The sequence below is a fragment of the Cryptomeria japonica genome, chromosome 7 (assembly GCF_030272615.1).
Source record: "Cryptomeria japonica chromosome 7, Sugi_1.0, whole genome shotgun sequence".
NCBI classification, from domain to species: Eukaryota; Viridiplantae; Streptophyta; class Pinopsida; order Cupressales; family Cupressaceae; genus Cryptomeria; species Cryptomeria japonica.
The window spans coordinates 424,062,982-424,080,191 of record NC_081411.1 but is presented as its reverse complement, the minus strand read 5'-3'; the positions used below and the strand labels follow the sequence as shown (position 1 = coordinate 424,080,191).

At 36.8% G+C, this 17,210-nt stretch overlaps 1 protein-coding gene across 5 annotated transcripts in view; it reads left to right on the top strand.

Moving 5' to 3' along the window:
* Positions 1-17,210, top strand: part of LOC131065617 (DNA topoisomerase 3-alpha) — a 242,746-nt gene that overhangs the window by 38,501 nt on the left and 187,035 nt on the right. For all 5 annotated transcript variants that reach the window (XR_009111439.2, XR_009111440.2, XM_058000180.2 and 2 more), the window contains one exon: positions 6,219-6,302. Coding sequence is in view for 3 of the 5 variants with exons in the window: in XM_058000180.2 (XP_057856163.2) it covers positions 6,219-6,302 (84 nt within the window). In the remaining 2 variants the exon portion in view is untranslated. The remainder of the gene's footprint in view (positions 1-6,218; positions 6,303-17,210) is intronic.

Genomic DNA, 17,210 nt, shown 5'->3' with positions numbered 1-17,210 from the left:
TTGGAGGAAAACCTAGGTCAGCCCTCTCAATTTTAACCCTTTCACTGTTTAAAATTGAATTTTTTGAGGGTGAATTTCATGGATTTCATTCTGGTCAGCCTCTTTTGATAGGTTTTCATCATTTGACTTGAATGCATATAAATAAACGATGGAGCACTCTATTTCCCAGCATGCAATTTACTTGCTCATTTATCCATGCAAATTTTCTGATTTAGACAGGGATTCCCAGCAAATTTTCTGCCTTTATTCACTTTCAATGTGTTTGTATGATGGTGGAAGTGATGTTCTAATCTCTCATATGTATATGGTCCACATTAAAAAATGGCAAATTGCTTTGATAAAAGCTGACTTAAGCAAGATTTTATTTGTTTTTTCATATTTGAATCAACCTCATGTCTAATTGGCCAAGTATAACCCCTTTAATTCTTTTGAAAATTTCAAAATTTCCTCATCTCTGATGAGGTCAGCCAGCTTAACTGTACCCTAGTGGGATTGACATGTGATCAAGGATAACTAGGGCATGTTTGAAGGGGTGTTCCAGAATAGAGGTCGGTAAACATGGGTTGTCAAGGATTTGTTCCGAACTAGAGGGCGCTAAACATGGGTTGCCAAGGATTTGCGCATCAAGCATGTAGTTCTGAACTAGAGGGCGCAAATGAGATGTAGACAAAGATTAGTTCCGGACTATAGTGAGCAATCTACATTTGGTCAAAGATTTTACAAGTGCAAATTCACCTTCTGCATGGATAAGTGAGTGGGTTTGAGGAGCAGTTCCGGACTCCTAGGCGCTAATGCAAGGTGATCAAGGATTTTCCATGAAGTTCTAAGGAAAATTCAGACTTGAGTGTGACAATCCATGTTCCAACCTTGGATTTTTTATTTTAATTTTGGAATTCCTTATTTGAACTTAGGATTTTAACATTTAACTTTGAATTCCATACTTCAATCACAGAACTCAAAGTTAAATGTGAATAGAGGACTCCTTGGACTGTGAAGGTTTTTAGAAATGTGCTGCTTTTGTAGCATTGGAGTTTAGTTTTCATATCTGCATTAGATTGGTATTTTCCTCAGTTTTTCAACTTTTTCAGAAGGCATGAAATGGGCTTTGAGTTTGAGTAGAGATGAATGGTAGATATTTCCATTGTTGTCAACATTGTGATGGATTTGGTGGGAGAGGGGAGTGAGGGGGTTAGAGCTTATGAAATGATTCAGCTTCAAAGTTAAGACTGAGAAGACGACTAGATGAATAGGAAAAAATGATGACATGCCGTTGCTCATGCCTTTGGAGTCTGCCTAGTTGACCCAAAGGACATCTTGGGTCATCAAAGTGGCAGTTTCAGAAAGAATCCTAAAAGTTTCACCTACTTCGGTTCATGGCATATTGGATAAAATTGCTTGCATAGTATCCTATTGAAGTCTTCCACCTTGCAAGTGGTGCAATATTTTAAACCGCCAAGGAGTAATCATAGCTCTCATACCAAGTAAGAGCATGCCTAAAAAGGTTTAACATTGAATAAGAAATTTGGTTGATGAAGATAGAAGTAAACCTCCATTTGGGACACCTATTGGTTTAACTTCTTAACTAATTTCAGCATCAAAGGGTTGCATATCTATTTATGACTTTGCCTTGAAGAATCTTTCCTTAGAAGAACCTTGCTTTGATGTATTTCATGATAACTTCTTGGTCTATTAAATCCTTACTCATTTTGACTGCTCTCTTTCTAAACTCACTCATGTAAGCTTGCATGATTTGGCGCTTGCCTGTGTCTTAAGCCCTTGCATCACCTGCTTCTTTTCATTTCATATAGAATAAAATTGCTTACGTAGTAGCCTCTTGAAGTCTTCCCACCTTGCAAGTGGTACATTTTTTGAACCTCCAAGGAGTAAGCATAGCTCTCATACCAAGTAAGAGTATGCTTGAAAACCTTCAACATTGAATCATAAATTTGTTGGCGAGGAGATAGTTGATGAAGATTAAAGTACAACTCCATTAGAGACACCTATTGGACCAACTTCTCGATGCTAATTTCATCATCATAGGTTGTATATCTATTTTTTCCTCTACCATGAACAATCTTCTCTTAGAAGAACTTTGCTACATCTCTCTTCTTTTGAGTTCTTCCATGTTCTCTTTTGGAATTCCTAACTTAGAGATGAGGACCAACATCATGCTTTTCAATTGATCCTCCTTATCCTCTATGCTAAGAATTCACGCAACACCCTCTTCAAGTTTCTGGAATCTCATTTCTCTATCATCTTCCCTTGCCATTCTTGCTGTCCTTAACCACTCTCTTGTTCCAATCTTAGGCTCAACGTTAGAAAATTCTTGTCTCTGCTCAATCTTGTGGATGACATGTACTTGCAAACTTTGCAGCAAACATGTAATGTCCCCTTCCTAGCCAGAGTCAACAGATCAAGATCAGTCTATTAACGAAGTCCTCTTAAATTGATAAGGATGGGTAGAGGACACCGGATTGGTGATTTTCTCCTATTTCAAAGGGCACTTTAGAGTAAACATGGGTTGAATTAGTTGATGGTATTGTTATGTCCAAGTTGCTAGTCTAAAACTGCATTAAACCCTAGAATATCTCCTTAAAAGGCATACATGAGTCTAGAGAGAGCGAGGTGCTTCCTTGCTAGATGTCCCAGGATAGAGAAAATGGAGTTCACTCATTTTATGGTTATTTGTAATATTATAAAAGATATTTAAGGTGTCTTGGAAAGCCAAATTATTAAGCTATAATAAAGTCATTGAAAATGATAAAAGGGTGAAATTAAGTGACTTATCTTGGATGCCCTTGAGGAGAGAGAAAAAGGAATTGAGTGACAAATTAAATGTTTTAAATAATCTCAAATTAAAAGGAGTATTAAAGAGAAAAGCAAAACTCAATTTAAAAACATAAAGTGGGTGTTGGGAAGAAACCCAAGAGATCAGCCAAGAGTGTGCAATGAGATTCTACTTCAAGGATCTGAGTTGGACTACAAAGAAACCAGGTTTGGAAGAGGTATTTGCTGATAGAAATCTGAAAGAGGAGCTTGCTTGTTTAGCTACCCCCTATTTGGCTTGTTGGAACTGAACAAAGAGTCTTTTGATGCATTTTCAGATTGGGGTTTGTATGAAACTCCATTTCCAGCAGTTTGAAGGTATTTGTATCAGTTTTTGGAAGGGGTTTGGAGCATCTTTAACATTATTTCTGAGTGACCTACCTTTATGCTAGGCCGACCCCTCTTGGGTTGCTTAGAGTGGATAGGTATCACTATTCTCCTATATAGTTTTGGTAAGCTAGAAAGCAGCCTTTTATTGATAGATTACAGCAGTTAGGAGAGGAGTTCGGAGTTAGTATTTTGATAGTTTTGTTGCTACTACTGAGAGAGGTGTCTACCTGTGTTGCCGACCCTCCTTGAGGATGTGTGGAGCTAAGAAAGAACACTAATCTGCATCGTAAATGTTGGGTCTGCTAATACAAGTCATCACCAGCAGATTGGGACAGTTTTCATATCCGTTTTGAAGAAGTTGGAATATTTTAATTCTTTTTCTGAGTAACCAGCTTGGCTGGCAATACAAATCAGACTTGCAAATATTTTACAACTCCTCCATACTTCATTCCTACGAAGGTCAACCTTATCGGGTATGCTTATAAGGGTTAGTAACATTATTTATCATACTTTTTTGTAATTTCTTGGGGAATTTGGTAATATTCCTAAACTGAAGTATATCTGAAAATTACTCTTTCAAGATTACAAATCCATGTTTTATTATTAGTTTGAGTTATATGCAATATATGCTCGGTTTCACATTGTTTCATCAAACATTGCAAAACCCAAACCCAAATAGAATACACCAAAGATGTAAATATCTCAATCGGCAATAAATCTTTTGGCCGAAATTTTTTAAAAAATCGGGAATTGGGAAAAAATTGGGAAAAAATCGGCAATAAATCGGCAAATTTATCGAACATTTAAAAATATATAATTTCTTAAAATCTTATTAAAAACCACTTATATACACTAAATTTATAAAACATAATAACATATTACTGATTTCCGTCATATATAATCATAGTTAGAGTTAAATACATATTATATACCAAAAAACAAGTGCAACCTTTGAATAAATTTACAGCAGAACTAAGAGGATAAGCTCTACATTTTCTAAAATATATTCTGAACATTAAATATAAATTATTTAATAAATTAATAAATTACATTTTCATGTTAAATTCATACATAATTAATTATTCAACTTTTCTTGAGCTAGAGTTTATTACGCTTAAAGAAATTAAGGAAAACTTTAAAAAGGGATATTACATAAAGTGTGCCAGCTATACTATGTGACTTGGAAACTAGATAAATTAGGCTTACTTATATCTGATTGAATCCTTATGCTCCTTCTGTCTCATTGAATCAAATTGATATTCCAAATAGAGGCATAGCCTCTCATTCATTCATTCATCGCATGATATAGGAGAACCTATCAGGCATAGCGAAATTATTATTATGACTCCTAAATTAAATATCAAATATCAAGAGAGTGAACATAGCAATCATCGATAATTCTGCAGCTATCGCTCAAGTCCCAAGCCGCAAATAGTTAAAGCCTTAGTTAATTAGTTTTACTGAATCAAACTTTTCCTTTTTCCAGCTTTTGCATGCCCTTTCTCCCCGTCGTTGGTGTTTGTGTGCCCTTTATCCCACGCGAAAACTACTTTCTTTTGCGGGTCGAAACGTAATAAATTTTAGGGTTTTACTTTAAAAATGAAGTATCTTTTTTTACCGTGATTTTTCATGGTTTCCTCACAATTTTTTTTCAAAATCCGTGCAATTTTTCCCTTAAAATCGGTGACAATTTTTTTGGCAATTTAAATGTTGCCATTATTGACTCGCGATAAATCGCGATTCACCTAGCTCTGAAAGAACACCTTAAAAGAAAAACATAGTATTTATAATCTAAACAAACAAGAAGGTTGTTCAGTGGCAGTTCCTAGTGTTCCACTTGGGGTGGGACATTACAAACATCACTTTATCTGTTAACAGGGAGTATATTCTTCATGCTGTCATGAGAAACATATATACATTGAGATGACCTTAACAAACCCTTAAAACACATTAGACACATCATTGAGTTGTGGAATCACAATGAAACATGCATACCAAGGAAGGCACAAGGATTATACACAAATCAAATAAAAAATAAAAAACATCTACAACAAACTGAAGCATAATTTACCATGGAGAAAACCCAATGTTGATTGAAAATCCCCAGCTCAGTATGGATATTTAAATGGCTTCCACGACATGCATGAAATTACACAAGAAGTTTGAAGCTCCTAGCACAATTGCAACACTACTCTGCCTAAGACTATAAACAATATACCACCAGGGAAAGCAATATAGAGCCTCCTTTGAGTTTCCCATGCTTGGAAAATGAGAAACTAATCAATGCATTGGAAGATCAAATGTTGAATACTTGCATTCCTCTTTCTGTTTGTACAGTGCAATTTCACTAGTTCTGCCAAGGGGTGCAATTACACATCTGCGTGGCTTTTTTGTTCAGTTAATTGTGCTTTTGCCACTTGTGGCAAGAGATGATTTTTCTTAACCATGTTTACTGGTCATTCTAAGGTGTCCAAATTTGACTGAAGACTCCTGGAGATGTTCCATTCCACCCCTGATCATCATCAACCATCATCACAGCCCGTTTTATTTGTTTTTGATCACAAAATCCATCTCCTACACCTGTGGCAAGTTGTTCGTGAATGTAGATTTAGATTGATTTTTCAGATCTATAAGCACACTCCTAAAACTTAATTATGAAATCAAGACTAGTTGAATATTGTAAACTTTAAAGTCCTCCCTTATATTTCTCATGGATTTTCTATATCAATATGGTACAAGTTTACAATATCAATGATGGAGAGAAAAAGCTATTTTGTAAGATATAAAATTTGACTAATTTAAGTGTTTGGTGTAATTCCATGCATACTAATGTATTGTTGAATTGTTTTATGCATATGTGCAGTAAGTTTAGAGATGGTAAGGGAATTCATAATTTCTTCTGTTTTCAAACATAAAAAGTAGTCTGTGTGGGGCATAGTGGTTGTTTCATATGCTCTACATTTTAGTGGAGAATATTATTTTGTCAAATTCAAGGCATATGTGTACTTGATAATTCTTGTGAATGATTTTGATTATTTGTGATGGTTTTAATTGCTTGACAGGTAGCAGAGGAGCTATACCAGTGGGGTTTTATTAGTTACCCTCGTACTGAGACTGACCACTTCTCAGAAAATGCAGATTTACAGGTAGTTTTACACTTTAATAGTAGAGAAACCTGATTTAATAGTTATTCTTTTTCTCTGAAATTCTTTAAATTAATTGCATTTTGTCTATTGAATTTGGAGATATAAGTTTTTTATTTAATGCTGCTGAAGTAGTTGGAGCTGTTTAAAGAGGTTTTAGTATACTTGTGTACAGTAGCAAATGCAGCCTTTGGTTTTCATCAGCCTCTTAATTTCATTGGCTGTTTCTTCCTTTTGATTGTTGTGTAGGGTGTTTTGGGCACACCATCTCTTTTTGCTTTTTTGTATTGTTTACTTTTTGGCTGAGGGTACTTGGGGTTTGTATGGCCTCCAGTTCTGTTCTAAGCAATGCCCCATGCAAGTCTACCTCAACTCAATGGGGCTTGTGGGGCAAGCCGGTCCGGAATCATACCTAAGACTTCAACCCTATAAGTACCATTTATTCATTAGTTGGTCTGGCCTCAATAGATATTAGTTACAATCTTTTTCGTTAATTAGTAATGTTTTTTTGCTTGTTGCTGACTTTTTCGATCTTGCTATTGTTAAAGTGTACTTTATGGTTCTATTTCTTGCTTTGGTCATTGGTGCAAACTAATATAATTTCTTTCATTACTAAAAGGATTTATTTTGGTGGAGCAAAATGATGTGAGACTTAAATACATAGTAAGTCCTATACAAGAATATGAAAAAAATTAGACTCTTTTTTGTCAAGTAAATAGAAAAGGGGTTTAGCCATGGGTCCTTATGCCTAAAATAGCGAATTTGTTTGTTCATTCTATCTGAAGTTTATGATCAGAAAAGGACCAAAAAACCATTAAAAAAGATGTTTATACAGTGAAAACATTTTTGTTTTGATTAATTGCATCAATAGTGGGGATGAATGTCCTCATTTTTACGCCTTCCAATTCTGATAGAGTTGGCCTGTTCTTGGAGGGTTCCAATTTCTTAAGAGATTGTTTTGGAGTTGTCTGACAGTTTTTGGGGTGATTTGGGCAACCGGTCTGAAACTTAATATTTTTAGTAAATGTCATTTTCAACACCATTTGGTCAGTTGGGAGTCTGGGCTGACTTAGTATTTTTAGCAGTTACTATAAATAGTAACTGCTATTTCTGTCAGTTGGTCATAGTTCAGTCTCCTCCCAACTTCAGCATGCAACATCTTTAGTCAGTAGGTTTTTGTGTGTACCTTCCAGAGCTCTTTTTGGTCACTTTGTTCATATGTACTATTTATAGTAAGTCATAGGATGATCAGTATGTATCATGGCTATTCCCTGATAGTCAATTTTGGAGAAGTTGATAGCGTCACAGCGACTGAAGTTTTATGGATATTATATTAAATAATGTTTGAATAATAGAGTTAAATTAAATATTTAACTTTACGTTATTTAATATGATAAAGTGATTTTATAATGTTATTTTATAAATTAATGTAATAAACTAATAAAGCGACTTTATAAAAGTTATTTTATAAAGTAACTTTTAATGGTGCTTTGGGAGGCATGGATATTATAAAATATTAAAAGTCACTTTTAATTCAAAATGTACAAACCCTAATAAGTGTGTTGGGATGAAAACATTATTAAAAGGCATTTGGGACTTGGGAGCTCATTTGAGATATACTTGGTTTTTTAATTTTTCTCTTTGAGAAGTTTGGGATCTTGGCTTTCAATGCAGGAAATTTGAGGCCGAAAACCCTTGAGGTTTCTCGGTAGTTTGCATGGAAATCCGAATCCATCTTTGGTGTGGATTCATCCAGAATTCACCATTGCGCTTCATTATCAGATTGCTGGTGGTTTCAATTGGAAATCTCTCTAGAGAGGTTGACTTGTATTTTTTGTAGGTCTAGCTGCTTGGGTTTGGAGCACAAAATAAGGGAAGTTTGTGGACAAATCTTATTTTGAAAGAAGTGTTTTGAAAGATTCTTTAATGCAGATTGATTAGGGTTTGAACCCATATTTATTGGTTTTTTGTGGGTTTGAATCGAGGCATGAGGAGGCAGATCAGACTAAGGGGTTCATTCATGCATTTTGGGGAGTTTATTTTTTGAGTGCTTAAAAATTCATCTTTAGTTTGCAGTGAAGAGGTTTCTTGTATTGGCAATTTGGTCCAAATATTCTTGTGGTCTGCTATTAAGAAATTTTCGGATTAATCACCAGACTAAGTATGTAAATTTCTAATAGCAGAGAAGACATTGCTGGAAGTGTTTTTTGAATTGTCAAAAGAATAATTTTGAATGTATCAATATCTTAATTCTGCAATAATTATTTTAGACTGCTGATGCTATTACCCAGGTCAGAATTTGAGCCTTCTATTGTATTTTATGCATTCGGATTTAATTAAGTAAATCTATTTTGGGTGTGTTCAATATGTGTTATTCTTTCTGTACTTATGTGAGACAACTAGCAAACATCTTCATCCTAAACTCTCAAGACAACAAAATCATTGTCTTTACATCTAAAAGTACTCTCAAGATCATAACAAGCAAATTGTTTAAACTTCCTTACTAGTGGAGTGTAAAGAAGGGGCAAAAAAGCTGGGTGACAATTTGGGGTAGCATATTACAGTGGTATCAGAGTGTAAGTTCCTGCCAACCTATTGGGAGATTGAATAAAATTCAGAGCTACAATAATGGGTTTTATCAGGGTTGAAGATTAGAACGAGAGGCGTTATGAACAGTCAGCTATCCAACTCTTTGAAGAGTTCCAAAGCATGCTTGAGTGGTTTGAAAAACTGGTTTCCTTTGATGATTTCTTAAGTTTGGTTGTCACCTTGTGACTTGGTAAAATGGGCATAGTGAAGTACATCATTAGGATAATGATAGAAAAATTAGAAGTTATCCTTGAAGAAGGTTTAGTGAAGGAAGAAGAAGCACTTGTTTGTGACTTGCAGCCTATAGGCGATCTTGGAGAAGATAAAAATCAGTCAACATGCATGGGAGATTGGATTCTATGCTCTAAAGAAAGTAAAACCACAAGTTCACTTCAACCCTATATGGACAAGGACGTAGGAGGTTCACCTATTGAAGCTCTAGGTGAAGAGTACATGAAGATTGAAGGAGATGCCGTCATGAAGGTTGCCGAATCAGGAAATCAGTCATCTATTGCAGTCACATCCAAGGAGCAACCTTCACTTGAAAGTGCAATTTTCAGTTGTGGGAAAGATGCTATTTTAGGTAATGATTGCACGAGTTTCTTGGTAGGAAGCTTGGAGGTAGAGCTATCCTATGAGGTTGATCACACTAGTGCATATGATGGGCTATTGATTGCATATATGAAGATGTTTTCTAATCAGCCAATGATGATGATTCCACATCTTATGTGAGTGTTGATGCTTGTTTTAGTTCGGGTGAGATGGTCCCTACATATGATGTGGGTCCTATTTGGGATGGACCTACTTTTGACCATAGTGCTGTTCTAACTTCACCTACATAGTTGTGCATGAAGGATGGCATTAATAGCATTGATGGTGTTGATATTAACCTTGAAAACTAATCTGATTTAGTGTTGCATGAAAGTGATAGGGCTGATAGGTCTCAGGATTCCTATCATTTGGTAGGACAGTTGAAGGTAAATGAAGACCAAATTATTGCAGCCATTAAACATTTTGATGACACCCATAAGTTGATGGAAAATCGTTGTTGGAGGTCTTTAGGGATACACATGGACCTTGACCTTGGTGGTGAACTTTACCTTTTATTAGATTTACAAGTACTTAGAGAAGTGTTAGTGGTAATGAAGACCAATTACCTACAACTACTTTTTGATAGAGATCACCTTTTCATGCTTGGTGAGATCTATTTTTATGTGCTGAAAGGGAAAGAAGAGCAAGTAGATAAGCTTACTGATGTACTTAAGGTTAGCCAGGATTCTTTGGAGAGCACTCAAAAGGCCCTTCAAGAATCAAAATTTCAGATTGATGAGCTCTGCGAATAATTGAATTTGGCCCAATCATCACCATCCACAACATAACTCCAGTCTTCTATGGCTACCTGTTGATGTGGTTTTTCTGCACATGCGAACACAGAATAAAATACCTAAAGGTACCTTATCCTCTCTTGAGCAAAGTTTCCCGACTGCTGAAGATCTCGCCGAAGGATCAGTCGAGGCAACTCCAAGGTTCTTGTATGTAGGTTCTCTACTCGTAGATAAGCTCTTTGTGGTATGATGTGATTTTGCTGGAATCACAAGGGGACTTACACTTGATGACTAAAGTCTGATTTGCTTTGAACATTGCTGGAACATAGGATTTCACTAGCCTAGATTTTTTTGAAAAAAGGGAAAAAAGGATGAGGGCGAGGGAAGGATCTAATTCTGACACTAAGAATGTAGGAACAATGAATGACCTTTGATGAAATTCTAACTAAGTCTTGTCTTGACATCCCAGGACCATCTCCACAAGGTTAGTGCGATCTTCCGAGGAAAGCTTTATGATGTTCAGATCATCGCTACAGGCATAGACACCATCAGGCTGATGCATATCAATGAAGAAGCGACAATTGAAGTTAAGCTTAAGCTGAATGATTCCAGTTGACTACACAAGGCAAGTCTTCAATCAACAAACTGCTAGTAGTATGGATATACAAATTTCACCATCAATCAAACACATTTCTTCCACTCATCTAATAACATGAAATCAAATCTGAGAAGTATAAAGACCATGCAAATTGTTGAATCGACCCATAGATTTCACCATTTCTTCAATGAAGTTTTACAAGCCTTTTACAACAACATCTTGGGAACAATCTTTGCCTTCTCTTTCTATTCTACTCTAATTGCTATACTATTTGCTGACTATCCACTATTAGCTAACTATTCACCTTCTAACTACTGACTAACTATCATTCTTTACAAATGAGGAGCCAGGGCTTATATAGTGCCCTCAATACAATTCAATGGCTAAGATCAATTGAGATCGATGGCCGAGATTTTACAATGAAAACCCTAATTAGGGTTTGTTACAACAAACTCAATTCTGGCCAATGAAATAATTGCATTATTTGGACACATGTCTTCTCTGGAATATTCGACCAATGGAGAACCGGGGTAGGTACATCGAAGTTTGTGCCATCTCCCATGAGTCAGGTACATTGAATCTGGACATGCTAATGTGGACCTATCTAATTGGAGGAACAATGACTGGGATGCCACCTTGTCTGGTACTTCCTTTGTTGATGTTCAATTTGGTGATGTTTAGAGCTAACTTTAATTAACTCTTTTGAAACTATTGGCTTCTTCAACGGACCCTTTCTTTAACCTCGTTTGTCTTTGATGTGAAGGATGGATGGTGTACCTTTCCTTCAAATGCTGGACTGGAAGAGGTCGTCCTTGATGATGCTGGGCTGGAGAAGGTCGTCCTTGTTCTGGCCTGGTCTTCTTTCATCTGCCAAAAAAAACCAAAAGATGATTAAGGACACATGATAAATTCATTTCAACATAGCATTTTCAACTTAAATCATCAACGAAAAGATATTAACATGAAACTTGCCGAAGATTTTCTCCGGGAACAGACCCTATAAGAATTTCGCCTTGGACCCTTTGGAAGGGTTAGGAGCGAAATTCCAACTTTAGCTCAAAATTCACATTTTTGAAGGTCAAACATCTTTCCAAGGTATTCCAAATAGTTTCTCTCACCCTAGTCCAGTCCTGACTTAGCACAAAATTTGGAGAAAAGGATGGTTTTAGTGTTTTTCGCTCTGGGCCCGTTGGAAGGGTCAGGAGCGAATTTCTTGCTTGTAGCTCACTTCTCCATCATTTTAACTTCAAATCATTTCACAAGGCAAGGAAACACTTCTCTTCTCTCATCCAACTCCAGTTTGACTTAATTTTGCAAGGAGAAAAAGGTGATTGAAGAATTTTCGCCCTGGACCCTTTGGGAGGCTCAGGAGCGAATTTCTTCCTTTAGGCCAAAATCATCATTTCTGGAGACAACAATCAACTCAAGGGAAATCTCAAGGGCATCTTTCACCTTGGCCTAGGCATGGTTTAGCATAAATTTGAAAGGAATATGTAAATTTTAGGATTTTCGCTCTGGACTCTTTGGAAGGGTCAGGAGCGAAAATCTTATTTTAGGCTTATTTCCTCATCTTTTCAAATCCAATCCACCTCCAAGACCAAGGACACATCACCTCACTCCTATCTAGGCCATAAAAATCAAAATGTTAACTTGTCTTGCAAAGAAAGTAGGTGATCCTAGGATTTTCGCTCTGGACCCTTTGGAAGGGTTAGGAGCGAAATCCTTGGTTTGGGCCAATTTCCATCATTTTTTAAAACCAATTAACTTCAAAAGGGCAAGAACATGTCTCCTCGCACCCATCCAAGCCATGAAAACCTAACGTTTGACTAGACTTGCAAGGAAAATAGGTGGTTTTAAGATTTTCGCTCTGGACCCTTTGGAAGGGTCAGGAGCGAAATTTTCATTTTGGCTCAATTCCTTCAAACTTGATAATTATTGACCATTCAAGGACATGCCTAAGGACTTCTTTAATCATGATCCACAGTAGATTTGGCATGAAACTAAGGGAAAAGATAGGTTTTACACAATTTCGCCCTGGACCCTTTGGAAGGGTCAGGAGCGATTTTCCTTTTCTAGCCCAAAATTATCATTTTTTCAATCCCAATCTTATTTGCAAGGTGAAATTTCATCTCTTTTCGCCTTAGGAACAAAGTTTTAAGCTCAAGCAAGGTTAAAAATATATGCTTGTAAGGAATTTCGCTTTGGACCCTTTGGAAGGGTCAAGAGCGAAATTTCCTTCCTTGGCCAAAACACTCATTCCTTAAGTCCTTCAAACGTCCTTAAGGGTTTCAATATGCCCATTCTCCTTTTCAACATGCCTTGGACATCAAAACCTGGCCAAATAAGGAAAGAAATGAGGTCTAGGAGGATTTTCGCTCTGGACCCTTTGGAAGGGTCAGGAGCGAAAATCCCATTCTTGACTTGATCCTTCATTTTTTCAACTCCAATCTTCTCTGGAAGGGAACAAAACATCATTCTTCACCCAGGAGACAAGGTTTGTGGTCTAAGCAAGGTCAAAAAAATAGGCTTGCAAGGAATTTTGCTCTGGACCCTTTGGAAGGGTCAGGAGCAAAATTCACCTTCTTGGCTAGAATCCTTCATTTTTTCAAAGCTTTCAAACATTTCCAACGTCCAAACATGTCTACTCTTCCCTTCAAAATGCCTTGCAAATCAAAATTTGGTCAAATAAGGCAAGAAATGAGTCTTAGGTTGATTTTCACTTTGGACCCTTTGGAAGGGTCAGGAGCGAAAATCTTGATTTAGGCTTTAATTGCTCATTTTTCAAACTTCAATCTTCTCTTGGAGGCAAATATAGATTGTTTGCCACTTGAGGAACCAGGTTTTAAGCCCATTCAAGGTAGCGAATGAGGATTATAGTGAATTTTGCTCTGGACCCTTTCGAAGGGTCAGGAGCGAAATTCCTATTCTTGGCTAAAATCTTCATCTCATCCACCTTTCCTCACCTCCTAAGGTCAGAACATGTCAAAAATCCCCCAAACATGCCTAAGGAACTATGAAATTGGTCTTGACAAGTGATAAATTGAGGTGCATAAGGATTTTTGCTCTGAACCCTTTGGAAGGGTCAGGAGTGAAATTCCTAATCTGGGCCAAAATCCTTCACATTTCTACGTTCCATCACCTCAAAAGGCAGAGACATGCTATTTCCTTCTCAAATTCGCCCATGGAACAAGGTTGGTATCCAAAACAAGGGAGCAAATGAGGCTTATGAAGAATTTCGCTCTAGACCCTTTGGAAGGGTCAGGAGCGAAATTCCTATTTTTGGACAAGATCCTCACTTTTCAAAACACTTCTCAAGGCAAGAACAAATCAAGACTCACACACAATGCCTAATGAACCAACGCCCATCCAAAACAAGGAAGGAAAATGAGGGTTATAAGGATTTTCGCTTTGGACCCTTTGAAAGGGTCAGGAGCGAAATTCCTCTCCTAGGCTAGAATCCATCATCCCAAGGTCTAAAATCTCCTCTCCAAAGCAAAGTTGCATCAAACCTTCTCAATTATGCCTCAAAAGTCTACAAACTTGGTCAAGCTAAGGAGAAAAATAGAGGAAATATGAATTTCGCTCTGGACCCTTTGGAAGGGTCAGGAGCGAAATTCACCTTAGGCCATGATCTTGACTTCATTTTTTCGCATTTCTTCTTTCAAACAAGTGCTTTTGCCTTCATTCAAGCCTAGGAATGCGTTAGTTCTAGGTTTTGGTCAAAGTAGAATGTCTTATGGAGAATTTCGCTCTGGACCCTTTGGAAGGGTCAGGAGTGAAATTCGCTTTGGACCCTTTGGAAGGGTCAGGAGCGAAATTTGACATTTTGGACTCTCCGTTAGGATCATTTTATGGAATGTAACATCTAAGTATAAGTGATACTTTTAGTTATATTCCATATATACTTCTAGGATGTTTGAGAGTGGTTTTGGACCTCCAGGAGTTATATTGCAAAATCTTGTTTTTGGAGGATTCTTCAGTTTTCCAGATTTAGCCAAATTTCAGGATCAGGGCATTCCAGACTTAGCCAAATTTTAGGGCATTTGAAGATCAGGATGACATTCCAGACTTCATCACTCACCAACTTGACCTAGCTCGGACCTTCAAGAATGATACCCACTCACAAAGCAAGACACAATTAGCAACAAGAGCAAAACCAGGCCCTAAGGAAGACTCTCAAAGAAACCCTAACCTGGAGCACCTGTTGACTCCCCTGGCTCAAGCAAAGCCTACCATCCTATTGATCCCCTGGCGACACTCAAAATGCAAAGGCTAACAGACAAACCCTAAACACCTAGAAAGCAAACCCCAGAAAGCAAAAAAAGTAGGGGTCCCCATTTGCAATGGGGCGATGTGTGAATACATCACAACACTACCATAACACCTGAGGATGAGAGTGGTACTCATGGTTTGAGGGGAGAACCCCTTATGATGGTCAAGTACAAGGAGCTTTCAAATTTGTGTGGGCATGATTCTGAAATTATTGAGTATACACACAGTTTGCATGCTGAAGATCATGACTCATCTTTGAGGGAGAGCCAATTGAGCACAAACCTGATGGATATGGATTCAGAAGAGATAATTGAGCACAAACCTGGTGGACTAGCCACTAATGTTATACCTACACATATAGAGGGAGAGATAATTGATTTAGATTTGGTTGAGCCCTTGGACATTCGTGGAGAGTTTGAGGGGTTATCTCTTCTAGAGGCTCACATGGTAGGGCTTACTTTTTTTGGACCAGCCTATGAAAGGGTGTACATATTGTAAAAAGGTAGAGGTCATTTCCTTAGGTTCTAGGGTTTACTCTTGTTTTTATTACAAGAGAGCTTTACCTTCAAATTCAAAGAAAGGTTTATCTTTACACACTATTTTGCTTTGTGTTGCAACAAAAAGTGCAATTCAAACACTAACACATACTAATTTGAGTATGCGATGACATTTAAACTTATGATATCAGACTCAAAACTTGAAACATAACATCATAAAATTGGTAAAACTTGAATTGAGTTTATTTTTACTTCATTTTTCCTTTTTTCCCTTATATGGTCAGTTTTTCAATCTTTAAATATGTTTTTTAGTAAGATGCATGTGAAATTTAGGGGAAATGCATTGGGCATGTCAAGGTGCATTAAGCTATACCAAGTGTGCTCCAATTTCAGTTTTGTATGTGCTTTTTGGCAACCTTGGTAATAGTATAAGACAAACACTATATTAATGCGCATAAAATCATTCAAAATCAATCATAGACACTTGTCAAATCATAAAGTTACTTCATAACCCCATGAAGGTGGCATGTAGACAAATTAAAATAGATCTAGTTATAAACAACTAGATAATATCATTAGCTTCCAAAGAAAAATTTAGCAAATTGATAAGAGTCTATACAAGGTTGAAGGTTGTAATAAAATTACCCTTTTCTTTGAATCACGCATTTCTAGACTACGTTTTTCAAACTTACATGAGTAAACTAAGATATTGTTTGCTAGAATATTGAAAGAATTTTTTATAGTGAATGAGGGGATTGATTGAATGAATGAATGGATGTTTTTTATAACGTCCATGAGGCCAAATAGCCTATGGGACCCACGGGTAGCTAGCAAAGCAAAGGATGCAAATTCCAAAACAATGTGCTTATTGAACGTCCCTTTCCTTTTGCATCTTGGATCTTCTATTGTGTATCTTGATCAGAAAATCTGCAACTCTTGTTATCCTTTCTTCAAAGAGTACTCAAGGTGTTTACCTTTAGTGTCTCAATATAGTTGATTCTAATATCCTTGTAAGCTGCACATTCCATGATGTATTGCCATTCTGTCTCGACCACTCCTTGTGTACAATATCTACATCTTCTATCTGCCCACTCCTCTTTAGGTATCATCTGTCTTCCGATTTCACATCTAAGTTGATGTGAGCTGGTTCTTATTTGAGCAATTAACATTTTTGCTTTCCATTTTATTTTCATACTTATGTAGTTCTTTTGCATATGATCACGTGTGCGATTGAAATGTTTGATTTAGTATCATCCATCTTCCGATTTCACATCTAAGTTGATGTGAGCTGGTTCTTATTTGAGCAATTGACATATTTGCTTTCCTTTTTATTTTCATACCTATGTAGTTCTTTTGCATATCATCATGTGTGCGATTGAAATGTTCGATGTAGTATCCCGTTTTCTCCCAAGTTGTCCCGTCCACATGCTTTCTTTGAATTTTTCTTGTACATACTTTTTTATTTCTCTATTGTTATTTGGGCAGTCTCTTAAACTAATATCCCACTTATTCATCCATTTATTGTTTTGCTTCATCTATGCGCTTTTCCTTCTGTCTAACTTCTCTTCTGCTGCTATTTTTGGCCAACGATGTATCTCCATGTTTTCCAATTCTCTTAGATAACTTAGGA